General features: G+C 38.9%; 1 protein-coding gene across 1 annotated transcript in view; it reads left to right on the plus strand.

The window, feature by feature from the left end:
* doc2b (double C2-like domains, beta) overlaps window positions 1-13,253 on the plus strand; it is a 78,662-nt gene extending 65,409 nt beyond the window's left edge. Inside the window, exons 6-9 of the mRNA XM_026372418.1 lie at window positions 6,375-6,532; window positions 9,243-9,324; window positions 10,903-10,999; window positions 12,256-13,253. Coding sequence (XP_026228203.1) covers window positions 6,375-6,532; window positions 9,243-9,324; window positions 10,903-10,999; window positions 12,256-12,389 — 471 coding nt within the window. The 3' untranslated portion in view covers window positions 12,390-13,253. The remainder of the gene's footprint in view (window positions 1-6,374; window positions 6,533-9,242; window positions 9,325-10,902; window positions 11,000-12,255) is intronic.
* The last annotated feature ends 8,873 nt before the right edge of the window (window positions 13,254-22,126 follow it).

A 22,126-nucleotide genomic window follows, 5' to 3' on the forward strand; every position in this document is an offset into this window, starting at 1 on the left:
TTTGTTTTTTGTTATTCCATTTAAAATCATGCCTAGAGGGTATAACTGTACTGCTTATAATTTGTGCCATTACCGCTCTAAACCTTTGATATATGAGTATTTTCTCAGTCATAGCCATGAAACGCTCATCATGATATTGGATAACAAGATTTTTGTAGCTAAACCTATACCTTCAGCATGACTACATGTGAGATATTTTGAAAATCAAAAAATCAAAACCACTGCCTGCAGCTTTTTACCATGTATCTAGAACACAGTGTGAATGTGTTTACACTGCGTATAGTACAAGTTATAATTCTTACTTTGCACTGAACTGGAGGAGGTTTTAAGAGACTGGTTAGCTCAGGCAACCATGGCATGTGGTGGCTTTAAGTCTAGCCCTAAAACAGATGTTTGTTCCAAACTAAATGGGGTTTTCAATGGTTGTCTGCCCTGTCTTAGTTTAGTTGTTTGGCTCTGTTGGATCACCCTGTCATAAGTCTCACATAGCAAGAGTATAAAGTACAGTTTGGCCATTTTCACATAGAAATGCTTCAGGGCAAAGTGAGGCTATAACTGGTGCAGGTTACTGAGAGCTCAGGGCAGGAAGCTTTCTGCTCTGCTTGCTTGTCTGAACACAGGATGTTGTTTTGCTGTGGTGGGCAATAGAGCACCAACCATTTAATCATCTCATCCAGCACCTAGCAGTTCCTGTCTTATTGATGGTTTTGGCCTGACAGTGAAGCGTTTTGACTGCCTCGTCCAGCTCATAAACAAGTCAGTTTGCCAGCAGACCTGTGGAATGGACCTGTTGCAAAGAAGAAATATGGGTAATTAAATGCTAAATGTTTAAACAGGCCTGAAAAAAAAAGTTTATTTGAATTAGATTTATTCTGTCATCCCTGTAAAAGTCATAGAGCTGACGTTTATGTGTTGATGTTAGAGCACCCAAGTTAAACAGAAGCAGGCTCCTTGTACATTCAAGATAGTGCTTCCATTGCCACAATGTATAGTCAACACCATAAAGATAAAATGTCTACACATGCTGACATAAAGGCCTTCAAACGGCAGAGGTACTGTTTGTATGTTTTGCTAATGTCAAACAGTTGTGTCCCTGCAAACGCTGTGACCAATCACCTGTTTCTATCTAATGGATGTGTCTGCCAGCTTTGACTCTGGATCTGCCCCTAGCACTGGCACCAGTAGACAGCAAGAGAGCCTGAAACGTGTAAGAGCCAACAGCGGCCTAATCTGGCAATGAACCTTGGATCCGAGTCTTTATGTGATAAATTTCTCCCTTCCCTCGGCACAGTTGGACAATGAAAGGCTTAACTGTATAAGATGACCAGAAATGTGTCGCTCACCCTGTTGCCATTTTGGAAAATGGCAGGTTGTGATTCCTGCTTTGGACAGCCTTTATTATTATCATTATTATTATGTATGCAAAGCAGTGTTTAAAAGTTGTTGTTTTCTCTGCCTTGGAAACAGAGCACCAAAGCTATTCGAATCAGTGGCCACATTTCCATAATACTTTCAGTGGATATTCATGATAGACGAAAAGAAAAATGCTCACCTTTCCTTCAGCACCACCATGAGGTTTTCTAAAAATCAAAAAGACAGTTGACTATGAAATGTATTGATTCCACTCATGCAAGCCTGAGGATGGACATTTTCCACTGTCTACGCAACTTAAGCCTATCCTGTCGTGCCACACTCAGACATTAATAGGCATTTATTGTAATAGCACCCACAAATGTAAATGCCAGTGTTGTAATCAACTGCAGCATCCACAAACATTATGTCACATTGTATCTGTAAAAAAAAAAAGTGGGACCAAAACAAAACATCCTAGTTAAGGCTCTCAGCAGCCATTTTTCTTATCTGATTTGCCTCCTCTGTTATCAGCATTGCTTCCTCTATTCTCTCTGTATGGGATATGTTTGTGTTTGAGTGCCAGTGCCCTGTGAACCACAGTTTCTTTTCTTGCATCAGCACAATAGTCAGCACCCCACTGTTCCCAGAGAGGTGTTGATCTGTGGGATCCTACCAGGACGTTGGCAGGAGATGCATTTTGGCCCTGCTTCCTGCTTAAACACATTTACAGGCTTGTATCATGAGCTACCCACGCATTGTTTCAAAGAGGTGCAGTTATGACATGAAACACAGGACCTGTAGTTCCCCAAGCATGGCAAGATTTGGTATTTTGGTTTTTTGGTGTTTGTTGGCAAAGATACTCCGGTTTGTGGAGTTCAGTGATGTTTACTCAGTTGATTATTTAGCACTGCAGCTACATTCATTAAGAATGATATTCAGACAGTTACATCAGAGGTGTCCGGTTGTACTGTGCTTTAAATTCAATTAATAGATGTCCTCCAGCCAATCTTAATTGAGTTTTCCCCCGAGGCAAAGGCACAATTAGCTGGTAAATGTTAAACAAACACTACTGTGCAGCAGTGTGTTTATGTAAGTTGATTTCATGTTTGAGCAGATTGATGGAAAGTGAAAGAGGAGATTCACAGACACGGGAAAAGGGAGAAGACTTCATGAGAGCAGAAGTCATACAGTTGAAGGCAACTGATGTGTTTTATTCTTTATAACGAGGTTACACAGTGATCTGCTGACTCTGGCTTAAATTATTGCTAATTGAATGTTGTTTACTACAAGTATCTATAAAAAACAGCTGTTAGAGCGGCAGGGCTGGCCAAGCTGAACAAATATATGGCCAGGTGAGATAGAAGAGTGCTATAAAAATGTCTGCACTGGCACAGTATGCCAACCTTGATACCATCCAAGCAGCCTCAGATCTGTGCTCCCACCCTCCTTTTCCATCTTGATGTTGTTGTATTCCTGTCAGTCTCTTGGATTGTCACACCGTCCCCAAAGTGCATCTTGTTTTATGAGACACAGAGGCTGAGACAACAGAAGAAAAGTATAAACAGTAGAAGAAGAGACAGGACTAAATGGATTTGACAGTAAACTGAGGCTGTGGCTGAAGCATGTTGGCATGCCTGATAAAATGGATGGCTAGTCCACAACTCCAGTGAGATGTCTTATAAAAGTCGTCTGTGATTCATGTGGAGAGAATCAGTTCCCCGGAGATATCTGATTAGTATCCTGCTGTGGACCCTGCTGGACGGCACTGTCTCCTACACATAGTACAAGACTGAGGAGGAGACAGAAGTCTGTGTCTGCAGAGACTTTTCATGCCTGTTTTTCATTTTTGTTCTGCTCACTTGTCTGAGTTTTGAGAATATTGTAGCGTAGCCATGAATGTTCAACCACAGTTTGTGAAGGCGTGATTATTTGAAGCAGCAGCAGCAGTTTTCTTTACACCAAATCGTAGATGTTCACTGGTTCGTATTTGGAAAAAGCAGCAATTTTACTTTAAAATCCTTTTTTGTTTTATTTGTGATGGTAGAGAAAAAAAACCCATAGAACACTGTAACAGTGACGCCACCTATAAAACTGCTGACAGGACACATTGACAAAGGGTAACTTATTACTCTATGCAAAATAATAACCAAACACAATTTTACATTTACAAGACAGACAGCAGAGGGGATAAAAGACTGCTGACTACAGAGTGGTGTAAGGCTACGTTACACCAGTAACACACCTGAATCTCTGATAGACCTATTAGCGGTACTGTTGTGGGTAATGTAGGCTCAGGTTTCTCTGTTTCTACTTCATGTTCATCATGAGTCAGACCATTTTTGGAGTGCAATGCTAAATCAGGAACGTACTGTGCCCGGTAGCAGACTCCGATCTGCTGGGTTTAGGAATGTGGGCTGGTATAAAAAACATTACTGCTTTCTTCCACTGTTGGGACACCAAAGTCATAAGTGTAAAAAAAAAATTGTATTATAATTTAGCAAATAAGCATTTGAAAGAAACTAAGTAATGAGATCTGTTTTATCTAGAACTATATGCCTCTAAATAAATTGTCATAAATCACTGTCTCATTATGACAAACTTCATACTGAAGTTATAAAGGCAGAGGCTTTATACATATAAAAGAGGCGGAATGAGACAGAAAAACGAATGACTTTCAACTTGAAATGGCACAAACCAAATAGAAAAAACTCCCTTTCCCAGTGCCCATATTTCTGCTGGTCTATGCGCTTTCAAGTAGCTCTTGATAAGCTTGAAGTTGTTAAGACTCTGTGCATTTCGCTTGCTGATATGGAAGGTATTCTGCTCTATATGTGGTTGAAATAAATGCTGAGTTATGGGTTAAGTCCAGCATATATTCTTGCAATCAGCAACTGCGGGACTGTTTCTAGTAAATTGCATTTTTAAGTCACTGGGCATAACAGTGGAAAAAAAGACAAAGCTCAAATAGCTCTGTAGAGGCTTGGACTGCATCTCTGTAGAAGGTCTTATGCTCAAGTGTGTGTTTTTCTCTCCACAGACCTTGAAGAGCTACTGTGGATCATTGAAATAAAGTGAGGGAAAAAAAAGCACGATAAGAGTATGACCATGATGTTAAAACTGGAAGGATCTACTTCAGCTCTAACGTAACTACTACCATTAAGCAAAAACTGACTCAACTGAATGATTGATTTGTGATCGAGTGATTGGTTATGGACAGGGATATGGACTTCTAGGCAATAGGAAGAACTGTAAAATGAAAATATTAAAATAACAGTCAATTAACTGATGAATGAGGAGCTATTCAATCATGTCACCCACAAACCAATCACTTAATCAGTGGTGTGGTGGGCTAAATTTTAAAATAACCTGTAGCAATTCATCATGGAGATAAACTCATGAAGGGTGAATTAAAATAAAGGGGGGGGGGAATTATTGACGTTCTTGATTAATATTGTTAATATTATATATATATAGAAAACCAAAAAATGTGCCATCCTCTTTGTTACAACAAATGATTCAGTGCTTCAAACCAGCTGTAGCAGGGAACACAGCTCATGTTAGTAAAAATCATAGTCACCATTACTGATATTTTAACAAAACCACAGTCTTTCTCTAACCTTAACCAAAGTGCATTTGTTTCCGAGATATAGCAAAAGACAGGACTCAGAAAGAAAAACCTTCCATACTTAGTTGAACTCCAAATCCAAGGTGAAGTATCGAAGCAACTGCTTATAAAAGCTTTTGCGTCGTGATCCTCTTTGCAGGGTTTTGCCCTGGGTCACCAAAACACCAAGTCCATCCTGATGCCATGTGTGGAGCCACAGGAAATGAAAGCTGTTCAAATGTGCACCTTTAGAACAAGATTGTAAAGGACAGATAGTCAGTGTGAGTGCATGAATAGTTTTACAACAGTGCAGAAAGACCAGCAACGTGTTTTTGCTTCACTGTAACAAGAAGGCTACGAACGCATGTACATATTTTGCAGCCCGAGAGCTGTTTGTTTCCTTTCTACCCAGATGTAAAGAAGTTTACCCTCGTTCCATGCTGACTCGGTGGCAGAATCCTCTAATCTTCTTCTATTTCAGAGAAGTTTGTGCTTTCAGCGAGGAAGTGGAGCTCTGACTCAAAAGATTCACTAAACACAGCGAGGATACAGTCTGTCTTCTATTTGTAGCCAGGTTTCCCTCCATGTAGTGTGTCAGTTTCAATGGCCAGGCTGTCGTCACCATGGTTTTCAGTTTCTCTGTCATATTGGGTGAGAAATATTTTAAGTCTGCCACTAGTTTTCAGACATTTTATTGTGTTTTCTTATGGTACTTTAACTAATTTTATCTAGTATTTGGTCTTAGCTTGGTTTAAGTGGAAAAAGACTGTGTGGACTGAGGTGACCTGTGTCTCCTTTTGAGCTTAAATTGAGCCTTGGCCACATCACATTCAATACCAAATCATCCAAAATGTTTGGATTGATTTCATGTCATGACCTGAATGTTTGGTTTTATGGTTGAAGTTGTGCTCATCAGTGAGAAGGTGGAGTGTGGTGGTGTTTGAAATGAAAACAGGGACACAGGCCATGTGTCAGTTCAGATGTCTGTCTTGCCTCTAAAGAACATGACCAATTAATTTTGATGAGGCAATTAACTCAACATCTACAACGGAGATGGCATCAATGAGCCAATCAATGTCTGAATGATTTAGAAGACACACAACTGTCAAGAAGGCAAGTGCCGTAGGCTGTTAATGACATTAACTTACTTTCAAAAGGTACGGGGAATGTGTTAAGACTCTTTTATTTATTAAATCCATGGTAGAAAAGGTGATAACAGTGATAAGAGATATAAACATTGATTAATAGTATTTTGGAAATAGAAACTTATCATTATTATTATCATGATCACCATGAGGGTTTATTCCCAAATGATGTTGTCAGAAACGTAAATTGTCTGTTCATTCAGGCTTGGCTGGCAACATTTGCAGCAACAGGAGACTATTGTTTCTAAATCTTGTCATTTCTACTACTTCAGGTCAACAAAACAGAAGACAAATCCCTAGAGGAACGAGGACGAATCATGATTTCTCTCAAGTACAATACCCAGAAGTCTTGCCTGGTGGTGGGCATCATACGCTGCGCTCACCTCGCTGCCATGGACGCCAATGGCTTCTCGGACCCCTACGTCAAAACGTCAGTATTGTGATTGCACACATTTTTAAATAACCCAGAAACTGCAGCTGTTATATCATTACCTATAAGGGTTAAGAGATTACTGTACAAGCAGTACAAGTTCATGCTAACCAGACCAAAGCAACAGATAACAGGTCACAAGTAGATTTTGTTAATAAGGTAACATAAAGCGAAACTAGTGTGAAATCGAAATGCATTTTGAAATTAGACAATTTAAAATAACACTGTTGCAATGAAGTAGAAATAACCTGCAACAAACCGTGTTATTATGAAAAGTGGAAAGATAAAATAGATCCCCTAATAATTTTAAACATTTGTTGGTTCATTTCACAATTTCACGGCTATAAATACAGGACAAAATACAATGTCTTTAGAAGTACAAAAAGAACTAATGTAAATCAAAATTAGGTGCCAAAATTAACCCTGCTATTCCTGTTGATAAGCATTTCTCCTCAAAGCACCAGATGCTCGTCATGATGATGTTATTTTTAGTGACTATACAACACTCTGTAGAAATACTAAAATGGATTATCTGGCAGTGCTGATGTTTTAGCAGAGACAGAGGTAGACTAACTGTGATTATCAGCAGCATGAAAGACACCCAGCACAAGAGGCCATCCGCGCGGGGCTGCAATTTGAAGGAGAGTCCTATTTATCACACCTGAACATTTCCCAAGTCTTTCATCTGGCTGAGCAATGAAAGTACAATTAATTTCCAACTCTGCTGCGCACACGTCGAGAACAAAAGCGCAACTCGTTTCAGAGGAGAGGGGCTGGCAACAATTCTCCAACAGTTTGAGGTTGAGCAAATTTTCCTGAAGCTTGAAGGACACACTGACAGATAATTGATTTACTGACGGACTCATGTGAAAGAGAATAAAAGAAACGTATACTCTGTCAGATAGACGTGATTTTGGCTGCATGATTTTTCTCCTCTATCACCAGCTGATGTCTTGCAAGCATCTATCTGGAGCATGACAGCTGTCAATGAATGACTTGCTCCATTGGGTTCGTAATGTTGGCAGTGTTCTTAACACGCATGTGTCATATGATACATGTATAAAACTGAGACATAGTAGTCAGCGAGACAGTGGAGTATGACATGAGAAATGACAGATTAAAAATGTCTCTTTAGTCAATGATAAGTATGTTTCCTATAGTTCAGATCTATTTTTGCACAGCTGCTGAACAACATTGGTGCAAAAACTGCAGCAATTTAAACAATGAAATAACATTAAACACTATTCAAACCATTATATTGCACAAGAGCATTGTTTGCATCTTTTTTTTTTAACATCTTTCACTCTTAGCTTGCTTTGCCCGGGGGTCAGTAGTCTTATTACATGACAACAATTAGGCTCCCTGCAATACCCTCATCAACAGCAATTTTAGCCTACACAGCGCCCAGGGTAAGTTTGTGAGAAATAACCCACTTAGCCTTCCTTTAAGTATTTGAGTTACCTTGGGAAATTGATGTCTGTGTGGGTCTAGTGAGCACATAAAGGGTAAAAAAAGGAATGTGACAAGCTACTGTAATTGCTTAGTGCATTGAAATATACCACATTGAGCATTATTATCCAAAACTGTTATGTTCCAAATGCACAGTGGTACTAAACAACACCCAGCATGCGAGGTTTGGAAAAAGTAGAGCTTGCCATTTGCATCATTCATAAAGGTATAACAGAAACAATGGGCCAACCTGCAAATGCAAACACACTGGCTTTACATTCATAAAATGTGTTTTCAGCACGGACTCACCGACTGCAAACTGAAATGGATAAGTAACCGCAATGGTGCATGGTACCAGCAATACCTCATCAAATCATGAGAGAAAATGTATTAATAATGCATATTTGACAACATACATTCAGTTTGCAGTTTTTAGGTAAAGAAAGATAATGAAGACTCTGTAAAATGACTTTTTTTACGCTGCAGCTGTATTTCAATATGCTGAAAGAAATTTATCAATGCTATTTAAACATGTTAAAGTAGAATACTTATTGGAAACACTTTCCAAAATGACCTTATATTTAAGAATGGAAATACAAAAAAACATTGAAAACACTGTAAAAAAAAAGTTAGATTTGTTTACAGGCCTGATTTGACTGAGTGTAGTATGACTCAAACATATAAAATGCCAGAAAGAGAAAACAGAACCAACTAATATAAGATTCTAGCAGAACTAGAACAGCATCAAGACTTGAAATATTTGAGATCTGCACTGCTGTAAAGCTGTGAGACCATCAACTGACTCAAAATCTACAATTTTATTTTTCAGCTCTTTTTAAACACACACTAAAATTAAATTAGATTGTTATACTAACCAGCAGTCTTGATAGAGAAGAGGTGCTTTGAGAGGTGATGACACAACAACACAACATCTATATCAACTGGAGAAAAAATGTCTTCAATGAAAGCACTAATGTAGTGTTGTGAGTGTAATAAAAAGCAATTGTGCAGTAGGGCAGTACCACAGCACCCCCTGGAGGACAGAACAAAGAACAAGAACACCTGAACAATACACTGTGTATGAAAGCAAATAGTTAATTCATGTTATAGATCATCATGTTCTGTACAGGAATGTGTTGTATTTTGTCTTTTCTGTTTCACCCGTGCACAAAAATAGACAAAAGTAAAAGCACTGAGGGCGGTACTCGTACATTCTCTAATAAGCCGCTCTGGCTTTCTTCACTGCTCTGCTCTCCTACAGGTACCTGAAGCCTGATGAGAACAAAAAGTCAAAGCACAAGACTGCTGTGAAAAAGAAGACACTGAATCCTGAGTTTAATGAGGTATAAACCACACCCATCACATGACGGTTTGAACGAGCAGCAGGACCGAATCTGCCTGTGGATGACGAGGGTAGAATATGACACAGTATCATCCTCATCATCAGCTAAGTGTTAGACGAACTGTATCTCAGGTGTCAGTGCTGAGTCATATATAATTCTGTCATGCACTGATAACCTCAGATGCATGGAATAAAAAATTGGGATAAAAGTTAATCTTGATTTAATGGACTCGCTGTGTCAAAAGGAAACCTTCAGATGATGCCTTGTAGTCTTCTGCTGCTGTTCAGCAACATTTCTAATGTTGGATTTCACTGTGAGCAGGCACAATAGTAGAATTATTGTTATGTACACATGTCTGTACTTTTTCACTGACTTCGCTCTTGTTTTTTATATACTTCAGCTTATAGTTTTGGTTCATTCAGCACCGGATTTAAATGTATTATCGTATATATAAAATAGGGAGGTTAACACATACCGACATTTCAGAGTATCTTCACTTTGATAAATTAGCATGGAGGAAATGAGACCAACCATAACTTTCCCCCACACCGAGCCAGAGCAGCTTAGCCACACAGCTGAACGCTTCTTATCTAACCAAAATGATTGATTGTAAATACTGTGCAAATCAGAAATGAACTTCTGAAGTCCCTGATGATCCAGAAGTGTTTAGTGAGGCTGCCAAACATGTTCTCAAAGCGTAATGGGCCTCTCAGTGCTTCATGGCACAGGTTAGCTTGGCTCGGATGTATCTGCCTGTATACAAGTGGACGGGCCTGGCCAAGCACTCACAGGCCAGCGGCTTGACATTTCCGCTGACATTTTTTGAGCCCATATTCTTCCATCACCTCCTCACCTTTCTGTCAGAGATGAACAGTGGAGTCTTCATCCATATCAAGGCCCTGATTTCATTAAGGTGGAGCAACAACCTTCATTGAACCACAGATTGAAATGCAGAATGAATGCTTTCACTTTGCACGCTTAGAACTGAAATCAGTATAAAATGCATGTTTTATTTAATGGACAGTGTACTTTATTGATTACACTGTCATCCCGGTACCCTAGCACGTATTTCATGTTTTATTTCCTCAGTGCTCCAATTGAGATTCTGACATTTTTAGTATACTAAATGGGTCTAGGTAAGTGTCCTGAGCTAATAGGACTGGCTGAACGTTGCACACTGTATGTGGTGATTGACTTCCTTAGAGCGAGAAATAGAAAGCAAAGGGAAAGCACGACACCAACATTCAATTAGCCTGCAAATTATTTTGGGCAATAACAAAAAAAATTAAAACTCAATGAGGCACTTACAATTAGGTGAATCAATTTCCCCAGAAAAATTAAAGAAATGTCTACTGCATTCAGGTTCACAATGATAATTATCCAAACACAGCACCAAGCAGAAGAGTGTTTTGTTGTAAAGGTGGTGAAGCAGAAGTGACTCTTATTCAAAATGTTCAGGACTTTTAAACCCCCAGTTGAGGCTTTATCGTTAATATAATCGGGAAAGATGAGATACTTCCTTTTAATCGTATGTGATGATGCTGGAGCTCTAATTTTCTGATGTTCTGTTCTCTGTAGGAGTTCTGTTATGATATAAAATATGCAGACCTCACCAAAAAGACGCTGGAGGTGACCGTGTGGGACTACGACATTGGAAAGTCCAACGATTTCATAGGTAAGCACAGCTGGGCCGTGCTACGGCAGCTCTGCTTTCATCAGAGATGACAACGATGTGGGAATAGTTTAAATGGCTTGAGTGATATTCATCAGCATCAGCAACACCGCTGGACGTCTGTCCAGCTGAGTGTGCCATCTGCCTAGCCCTATCTAGGTCTGGAGGCTGCAGGAAAAACAAGCACTGAGCCATGCTGAGAACCAGTTCATGTTCTCATGTCAATTGAGCTTCCAAGTACATTTTTTAAAGTTTATAAGCAATAAACTAACGGTGTCAAAACCAAATCAGTTTTTCATTCATTCGTTTACTATGGGACAAATAACATTTTTAAATATTCAGCGTGAATGTCATTCCTCTGAGACCTAGCTTGCAATTTTTTATTTCAAATTAATTTTGTGTCATTGAATGCATTCAGTCCGGCACTGTGTTGAAATTAGGTGATTTATGTTTGGTGGGGACATTTTGTTTTGTTTTGCCCAAACAAGTCAGTGGCAAGTAATGGATGTGTTCTATCAATGTCATTTTGAGTCACCATAGTCGCTGTTGCTAAAAGTAAATGCTTTTCACAATGGCCAAAGACATATACATTTGAAATATTATCAGGAGCTGAACTTCTACTTCCACTGATCACACTTAACCATGATGTGCAGCGCAACAGTGTGACGTTAATGACATCAGCTAATATCATTAATCACTCCATTCATTATTTAGTACAGCATAGCAATAAATTTACTAATAATTTACCTATACTACTTTATAATTACTCTATAATTTAGTAATGCATTATTATGAATTATCATAATTAATAGGAAAATACATTTACATTTGCTAAACATGCCTGTGGCTGGTGTTTATTCCCATTCAGCATTGTTTGCAGAACAAATGATTTATTACAAAACTTGGTTTATTAGTTGCTAATATTTGTGTCTTAATAACTTATGGGACAAAGACTTAACTTGTGGTGATGTACATGATCATAGAAACAGCAACTGATGCAACATCTCACCTGCTGTCAGTCACCTCGTTTGGATTTGTCTGTATTTCACTGAATCAGCAGATAGGTTTTAGCCTTAAAACTAAACTTACAAATTAACTCTTGTCTTAGATAGCTTGGAGAAAACTAATAAATGGACCTTGAGTGGGTGCATTGTAGTGTACGTTATAGTGTACTGCTTGATAGCATACCTGTTCTGTAGCTTCTGCATTTTTGCTCTCAGCACAATGAATCTGAAAACTGTCCTTGTGCTTTCTTTCAGGTGGTGTATCTCTGGGTATTAATGCAAATGGAGAACGGCTCAAACACTGGTTTGACTGCCTCAAAAACAAGGACAAGAAAATTGAGCGCTGGCACACACTGACCAATGAATTACCTGGTTCATTAAATGACTGAAAACCCACGTCCTGCCATCCAACCTGTTGGGCCCTGTTCCACACTGGCTGCACCACACAGGAAACCTGCCTTCATTTTCTTAGTCCTCCACCCAGCTCTCCTTCTCTGGAATTTTTCCTCATCTTGCCACAGTGACTTGTGACACCTCTCTTTGGGAATATATTCTCTCTCATCAGGGCTCAACTAAAACATCCAAAGCGTTATGTTTGTGTTCAACAATTCTTTCTCATATATAATAGCGTTTGCTCAGTTATTTAACTTTTACTACATACTCTCCTGATTCTGATTTCTCGTTTGGGTAATGACGATAAAGGGAACAAATACTTAATTAAATCTTTTACAGTAACTACACTATTTAACAATCCCCAAAACATCACAAAGCCTAGATACCATTGTCTCGGTGGCTATGACTACAACAAAACTGTAGGAGAAGGGGATGAAAGAGAAGAGAATCTAACTAAAGATGTAGCAAAAAATCTTATTTTACTGGAAACGTTCTCATCTTCAGAGGTAATAGTCTGCTTGAAACTAATATTTTCTGTTACCGTATAGAAAAAACAACTGAATAAATTAGTCAGCTACATGTTTGAAGATGGTGCTGTTGAAGTAGGATTGTGAAACCACTGCAGATCCTGCTATCTGTCCCTGTCAGGCCAGCAGCAAGACATTATTATGAGAAATTGACTGTTTCTCCTTTGGTTTCAGTCATTTGACCAGGCGATAACAATGTCAAAGACACCATCAAATGACCTCAGCTGTACATTGTGCCTGATTGACACTGTCCCCTGGAATTTCAAACATGCCATGTTATGTTCAAGTGACAAAGATCTCAAGCAGCTGCGGGAATTTTGAGTCTTGTCCAGAAAGAGCACAAGTAATAATGACGTTGTAGAGGCACAAAAGGATATGTTAGTATCATTTTGAAGTTACCAAAGCTTGTCAGACACATCTCTCCTTTTCCCTTTATCACAATAGGGTTCAAATGCTGTAGAGGTGGATTTTGGTGGGTTCATATGGGACTAGATGGGATTTGATGTAACAAAATGCTAAACAGATACATGATCGGGAGGGAAGCTTTTACCTTGTCTTTTAATTCACTGTGGTAACAATGGTCACACTGAATTCACATTGAATACAAGATTTGCAGTAAAGGTTGTTTTAATGGCTTCATCCCAATGTGATTATCAAGCTTCCAAAAGAAAACACACCTGACCAGTATTCTTCATGTACTTTCTCTGTAGCATATGCACTGCAGTTTGGAGGAGGCACACGTCTGCTGCGGGTGTTTTTGTCGCTTCACTGTAAGATGTTAACACAGCAGTATACAGTAATTCCATGTTTAGATGACAAAATGAGCACATAGTATACTGAGACCTTGAGTCCTCCTCCAAGAAAAATGGTGCAGTGTGTTGTGAAGAAGAAAACCCCACAAAACCACCTAAAATGCAAAACTTTATTGACATATGGAGATGATTGTTGGTCATTGACAGGCATAAGTCATGCTTAGATGATCAAAGAATAGTTTATCTGCAAGCTAGACGAATGACATCTCACACAAAGTTCTTACCAGAAGGCACTAAATAAACTAATGCAAACTTAATCTAAACCTGTCCTTAGAGGTAGTATTCATGACATTACCAACATTGATTCCTTGTGTGTCTCTGTATAGACTAATTTGAGCCAGTGCTAGGTGTCATGGTGCCACGACTTAAAACTGATCTGTAGAGCTGCCCAGGATTAGTGAGGGCTCCACAGCACTGGTTTCAATCAGTTGACTGTCTGTCTGTGGTCAAAACTTATTTTTGCAGATTTCTTGAATGAAGTCTTGAAAGGAAAAAAAAAAAAGAGGACATTTCCTTCTGCATCCATGCAGGATGTTAGCAAAGTGCCACAGAGTCGAATATGAACAGACAGTAAGAGCAGAGCCGCTATGGAAGAGGGTTTTAGATGTAAAAGTGGATCTCTTATGCACCTGATAATTGTGATGATCTGTGGATAATTTCAGCACAGAGGTGGACACATCCACAGTCACTGTACACAGCAATCACACAGCCTTACTTTACTGTGTGGACGAGTAGAGAGCCTGTTTAATAGAGACTGGCTGTAATCAACAGAAAAATGAAGTTCAGTGGGTGGCCCGCCTGGTGAAAATCACTTGTCAAACCACAATACCACATGATTGGGCAGCTCTATGGTGTGTGTGCAGCTTATTGTTTACACTACAGAAAATGAGTTTCCGCAAAAGCTCGCTGACAACATTTTCAGCTATAATGTGGATGAAAATGTACCCGCTGTATGTCAAAAGGGCAGAATTTTAAAAACAAAACAGAAAGTTTACTTCACATATTAAAAAAAAAACAAAAAAAACATAAGACTAATAATAAAAGCATGTATTGTTTACAACAGCCTATTCTTGCTGAAATTCAAGTTTGCTGCTCAAAGGGCAAACATGCCCTTGCTAAAGTCACTGCGATTGTTCAGTCGTGCACTGCAAGCTTTGCTAAGATGGGCCAGTGTCAGGAGGGCAGAATTTTTAATATCCTAGCAGTGTATATATATTGTTACTATGTTGTTGCATATGTTGGATTTTTTATGTATGCAGCTCCACTAAATGTATCAAAGAGAATGTATATTTTAACCCCTTCTACTCCACAGTAAATCCTCTGATAACGTGCACCTCTGTGTTGTTGATATAGCTCGTATGTCACATCTTAAGCTCTGTAATTGGGCTCATTTATTTGGGAATAGAGATGCTCGAACTCACGGCCCAGGAGCCATCCGCCAGAGGTTATGGCCCTTAAAAGTCTTTCTAGCCTGTTGAATTATTTATGTTTTTTATCTTAAGGTTTATTACCTCTAGTCCCTATGTAGACCTGAAACAGGATGGAAAACGTGCCCTCATGGATCAGCCAGCTGGCATGCATGCCATGGATATGTAATTTTATGAGTTTGATTCTGCCCTATGACCTTTTCTGCATGTCTCCACACCCACCTTTCATGTAAATTTCCACCATGCGCCGACTGGTGACACAGAAACGGTCCTCGCGTAATCAGCTGACAGCTTTTTGTCATTACCTCACACCTCTGGCCAGGCAAGTTTGTTTGTAGAGGACTGTCAGCGCTCTCTGTGGCTGACTCACTAATCACAGCTGGGTGCCAGTTATAAACAGTCCTAATGGCCATTTGTTATAATATATTTAACCCTTTAAGAGCATTTCCCTTTTCTTTTTAAACTACACTCCATTAACATGATTATTTTTGATAAAAAAGCTGGAGGATAACATTTTTAATGCATCATATCATACCTCACACCTCTGTTTTATTTAAGTGTTTACAGCCTCTTCAAGTGTATTGATTTGTGAGGCTCAATCTGACTTTGAAACCTTGTTGGCATCTCAATATACTCTCTGACACCAACAGTGATCCCTCTTTCTCTGCTGAATATGTAATGAATACAACCGATGTGATTTTGATTTTGTAATCTGTCTGCCTTTGTATGCAAGCTCAATATTATGAAAAAAAAATGACAAAACTGCATGCGTATGTTCTTGGTTGTCATGAGATAACTTTGCCTAATGTTTGATACTGTTTTCTGTATAAAAAAAAAACTGTGGATGCTCTAAGATTATGCTATAAGTCAGTCTTTCTTCTGGACAACATTTTGTACCTTTGAACACTATTGCATTGCCTGTTTGGCTGCTGTATTGACTATCTGGAAGCGTGACTTGATGTGAATTAAAATCTCTCCTTTGTTGTTTTGTTTCCTTTTCAAGACTCAGGCACCCGTTTGCATTATTCTGGTTTGTTGAATGTATGATTATAAATGCATTGTCCGAAATTATATTTTAGTCCAATGGACAAATGGACAAGTTATTGTGCTAGTCCTTATTTCTGTATCCTTATTTCTGTATTTTTGCACCACATGCTTTTCAAAGGCCATTAAGGTTATGTTAATATGAGGGTACAAATGTGGAATATTCCAAATTTACGCATGCAAAACCTACACATAAAGCATCTTCACAACATGCACAGCATTTAAAAAAACATCCACAAATAACGATCATGACCATGTGTGTGTGAACATAGCATCATTCCCATAGGTTAGGTCAAGGTCCATGCTAATGGTGATTGTTTGTACGCGGCAGGTGGTTTCCTGCCTGTTCACCGACACCAGTGTTTTTCTGCTATTTTGACTTGGAAGCAACAGGAAGCTAAATCACTGCTGTGCTTCCTGCTGCTACAAGGCCGGTGTGATCACGCAAGTTCAAGTCTCTCCACCATCCTAGCAAGATAGATTCATCCCATTATGTGTGTTTTTGTTATAGTGATACAACTAATGGTAAATTGGTTGTATAGATCTATTTTAGCAGTATTTAGTATGTGTAGACAATAAGAAGCACTCATGAATAAAACTTTTACATCTACAAATATTTTACAGCTGTGCATTAGAGTGCCCCAACATGCACTTCTATGCAGACTCCTGCTGCATTGTATAATTTATAACTTAAGTAAAACTACCTTACAATGACTTTACAGTTCAAGAAGATACAGATACAGATACAGATACAGAGCTCCTTTTTGTGTCCTTAGCGAGGTTACCCCTGCAGAAAAGCATGCAGCTGCACAGTTCAGACTCAGGTGCAGGTAACAAAGGAAAATCAATTAGTACCAGCCTGTTTCTTTGTGGCCTTATCCATCAATGCAACCCTTTGTCATATAGAGTTTCTTTTAGCAACATTCAGGTACTGATGTCCTCTAACTAGTTTCCCTCAGATGATCAGTTCTGTACAGTGAGTTTAACATTTTGTCACATGAACAATAAAACAAATCAACTTTTGTTTCTGAGGATTAAAACAACATGAGACTCTCCTTGTTAAATCATCAATACAACAGATTGAACAACTGCTTCTTCTAAATGACAGGTCCCTGGATCGAATTTCAAGTTACAGGCGTGCGTACATAAAAATGTGAGGTTAACTATGCAAGGTTCCTTGTTTACTGTCTGAAACATCTATATATTTCGTTGTGTGCAATGCAAACTAACAGAGTATGTTTTGTACAAAGCTCATAAAGCATTCAGCAGCTTTGAGATTCTAGACCAATTTTGAAAAAGTTTGGCGACAGCAGCACTGTGCTTGGTTTCCAATTTCAATGACAAATCGTTTTGAACTGTCTACAACTCATTTGTTCCTCTAACTGGCCTTTCCTCCCCAGCACCAACTGCTGAGGCCTGTGGCTAACATTTTATTAATTTCAAGCTAAACCAAACTGATGGGGAAAAAAAGTTTTCTACAAAACAAAGTGGAAATACTTCTTTGTTTGCTGTGGGGCATTTTGGACACAGTTAAAAGAAACTTTTAATACTCATGTACAGTTAGGAAAATTGCTTCCAGCACCCATATTTCTTCCTGTTTTGAAACTCAACAGCTTTTCGGATGTGATTCTCAGATTTAACGAGCTGCTAAAGATCCAGGTATCGCTGCTCAGAAGCTGATGAAGACAAACCAGAGCTAAAAATAAAGAAGTCACTGTTGACTATCACATTTCCCAGATAGCCAGAAACATAATAATGCTGTTCTGTTTCTGCTAAATGTGTAAACTGGCATTTTGTTTGTTAAGACACCAGCTTAGTTCATTTCTAAAGAAAATAATTTGTTAATTCCTCAATAAGTGATTGTCATAGTAGATTCACTTAGACTTAGAAGAAGTATTGTACAGCGTTAGACAGCAGGTTTTGTGTTTCTTCCTGTTTATCATAATTTTAAACAATCACTGCTCATTCCTTTTTTTAAGGACACATATATAACATCAGACGATGCCCATTTACTTTCCAGTCAAGACTACATTTTTAAGACATTTTGAACTTGTGATTTATGTATTTGAGCAAAGCAGAAAATGAGGAAATTTGAGCTTTCAGCCATCTATCTAACAAATGGGAAACGCATGAAATGATGGACGAGTGGCTCCAGTGGCTCCTTGAATCATGCAACGAAACTCTGCAGATTTCTCCTCCACAGGTAAAAAGGAAAAGGGACATTAGAGCCTGTCACAAGGTGGATGCAATATTAAAAAATAAGGCAATAAACTGAGAATTTGAACTGAGGTTAATCTGTTCATTTTATTCAAGGTTGCATGTGTAATATTACTGCTTTGTCTGACATGGGTTTGATTTGAGACGTATTTTACTGACTTTTTATGAAGTTGTTTGTTTGTCTTGATCAGAATTTCCCGTAAACCTGTGAGTTTTGTAGTTTGTGTTGTGAGTACAAAGTCCACTCAGCCCATGAAGGATCACAGTGGTGTGGAGTAGTGGAGGGAGGTACTTCTAAGACGTGGGCTGAGCTGTGCCAAAACCCTGGTTGTTTAAGGGATAGGTCACTGGGAAGAGATTAGAGCTTTTCCCTGTCCTTCATTTTTTGTACCTTTTTCTAATTCTTTTGCTTCATGAAAGACACGAAGCAGCAGTACAGAAACCTATTGGTGTAAAATTCAGAAAACATTTAATTAAGTTCAAGACTGAAACACGACTGTCCAAATCCTTGAGCAAAGGCCAAATTTGTGACTCTCAGATCCAAACTATATTATTTCTGGGAAAATGTCTGATGATTCAAACACCCCAGAAGACTCACATGTTCGTTATGAATAAATGACACTGAAACCCCAGACTGTTCAAGTCGCAGCCACCGGGGCTGAACTTAAAAACACATCTTGCAGGATCAAGACACACACATTATCACACATTACCTGATGCTACTCAATGCCTCATATTATGTAGAATTACTGTACTAAATTCACCCCCTTAAAACAAAGACTACATGTGTATACAGCCCATATCTATGGATTGAATTCATATTGGATGCTTCTGCAGGTTATGTATGTTATGTATATGTTATGTATACTAGCAGGCATGTACTTGCAAATATACTACAAGAAGTGCTCTGCAGACTCCTTCTACAAATAGAAAGTGCAAGAAAACATGGTGGTGATCTGCCGAGAGCAAGAAGAATAGTGCCTTTGTAGCTCAGTCGGAGCACTGTCTGTACTGTACTTCACTTTACTGTGAACCATGTCACCCATGTCGTGGTCATCCCAAAGGTGCACTCTCTGTGAAGTTGTTGAGTCGTTGTCCAATCGAGGGTCACTCTGGACAGATGTGGATTGTTGTCACACTCGACCAACACGTGTGTCATAAGGCTCATGTTTCAGTGTGTGAACGGCTGTTAATGTTGGGATGGGATGCCAGGCCTGCATTGGACAAACGTGATAAGTCGACCACCTGGTCTATGGCACCCCTTATTACCCTCTGAAGTGAAGTGAATGTTGACATAATTGTCCTCTTTTACTAAAACAATCTGTCTTCTCTGTTCAGTATGTTGACATGCTGTCTTTCAATGAGCGCCACTTGTCTTTTAGAAGCAGGTTTGCCCCGAGGAGCGGGCTCTCTTGTGTCGTGCCATGCGTTTGTGAAGCAGTGGTTTTGTTTGCCCACTGTACAAATCTGCACATTCCTTTCTGCGCTGAACTGCATTTGCTACGATGCTCTGTTTATGTTTTTTTGTCCTTTGGATGGCTTCTGCCTCAGTGTGCTGCTGGGTTTGAAATGTGCAGGGAAACTTCTTCTCACTGTGTGGGTAAAACGAGTATTAGACAGAAAAGTTCTGCAATTTTACTGAAGTCATTTCCCACATTTAGTTTAGATCTAGATTAGTTTTCAAAAGATGTCTGGGAATCAATGAGCAAGGTTTGGGGACTAAACAGAAATGTTTGTTAAATCCTCCCTGTTGACAGCAGGATGTTTCTATTTAATCTGTTGAACCTATTTGAAAGCCACTATCATGTTGAGACAAACAGATTGACACAAAGCTGGTTGTCGACTTTACTGAGTTGATTATTTGTAATATCTGTTGTATAACTAGTGGGACAGTATCAAACAAACTCACCAGCAGCGGACAGTGTTGAAGAAAAACGTTCAGCGCTTGTCCAGAGCTACCGACCACTAAGGAACCACTAAGTGAATCTATCAAAGGTGTCAAGGTCAGATGGATTCACTCGCTCACAGGCACAGAGCCATAAAATACCCCATTCAACCCTCACTATGATATTATGTACATCATATATGAAAGATTGATGGAGACACATAGCTAACCATATGTGATGGTAGGCGCTGGGCATTGCATTATGGGGTTGTTAAACGTCTGGAAGAAATTGATGACAGCATATGTATCTGAGTTACTTTGGTAAGGCTGTAGTTGAGGACTTGATCATAAATTTTAACACCAAACATCTAATATTTCTAATCTGCTACACATGAAAATATGTTGTACACTCGCAGGAATAAAGTAATAATGGTGATAAGAAAAGATGAAATAACATTCACAATTAAAATTTTAATCTTATGTCCTTTTGTGATTGTCTAATGCCTCAGTGGTAAAAATAAAAATAAAATAATGAAAATAAATATTTAATGTCTTAATTGTTTGCCTTTCACAAGGGAAATGCTTTTTTTCTACTATAAATATGTTGACACTCTGATCTTAATTATCTCTCTGTTGGGGTAGCAGATCTCCTATCTCTGTTTGCCTAATTAATAGTTTGTTGTGGGCTGCTACAAATAATTGTTCCCACAATTACAGTGTTGGTTACAGCAGCATATGTCCTCATACAGAGACAAAGAAACAACACAGTGAGTGGCCTCAGCAAAAATATATATCTATATATAGGTAGCATAGTGCATATAATGAATACAACTTTTTAATGCAATATAGTGATGTTTCTTTAATTTAATATCTTTTCTAATGTTTCAGTTCTTTAGTCTTGTGTGCTGCTAAAACGTGTGACTGTAAGGTCTTATTTTGTTATTTTCTTTTCTTACAGATGCTGTTGTGTTCTCCTGTGTAAAGGGTCTATTGCATGATACAACTAAAACTAGAATCCAGCACATTAACAAATGAATCGTTGTTTAATGAAGTCCAGCATCCAACACACTGTTATGGAGCCTGCAGCCCGTAGAAAACCACATTTCCCATGAGTCCTCTCTTCCCTGCAGACCCGCCCCCTTCGTTTGAATGGCAAGTTGTTTGTTTCACTCCGACCAGCTGCTGACTGTTCCAGTCGGAAAGCCAACATGGGGACCAGCGCTTTCCCATTTAAAGAGCTGTCAAGTTACTGCAAGATGGTCGGAAGATCACTTCCCCTGTCGCCTATTTCTTCAAAATAAAGACCTTCAGGAAATTTAGAAATTAAGAAACATTATAGCGGGTTAATAAATTCTAGTACATTAAACTGTGAGCTTACTAAAAAGAAAATGCTCTACTATGTGCTAAGATAAGGCATGTTTATTTCTAGTTTGTCTGCTCTTGTGTCTCTTAGAGATTGTTTTTCATCTCTCTCACCGTTTCACTAGGATCTGTGAATTGTCAAACAAGAATATTGTAATAAATGTGATCACAAAAGTGTACACAGCATACAAAACACCATCTTTATTAAATATTCTACAAACATTGCATAGTTTATTACACACAAATCTAGACGTTTAATTACACTGTTCCATGCAGCACCCTCAGTTAGAGGCACTGCTAATAAGCCACTAAGGGGAACTGAATAGCTATCCCACCTGGTCAGCCCCACATGTAGTCCTTCAATGACATTTTAAATCTATTCATTTCAAAATGTGCTTACCTCGGGCAATCGGCGAGGCCCTCACCTGGGGTCTGACCTTCAGGCGCTGTCAACTCCCA

This window comes from Anabas testudineus, chromosome 14, assembly GCF_900324465.2.
Source record: "Anabas testudineus chromosome 14, fAnaTes1.2, whole genome shotgun sequence".
In the NCBI taxonomy this organism is placed as follows: domain Eukaryota; kingdom Metazoa; phylum Chordata; class Actinopteri; order Anabantiformes; family Anabantidae; genus Anabas; species Anabas testudineus.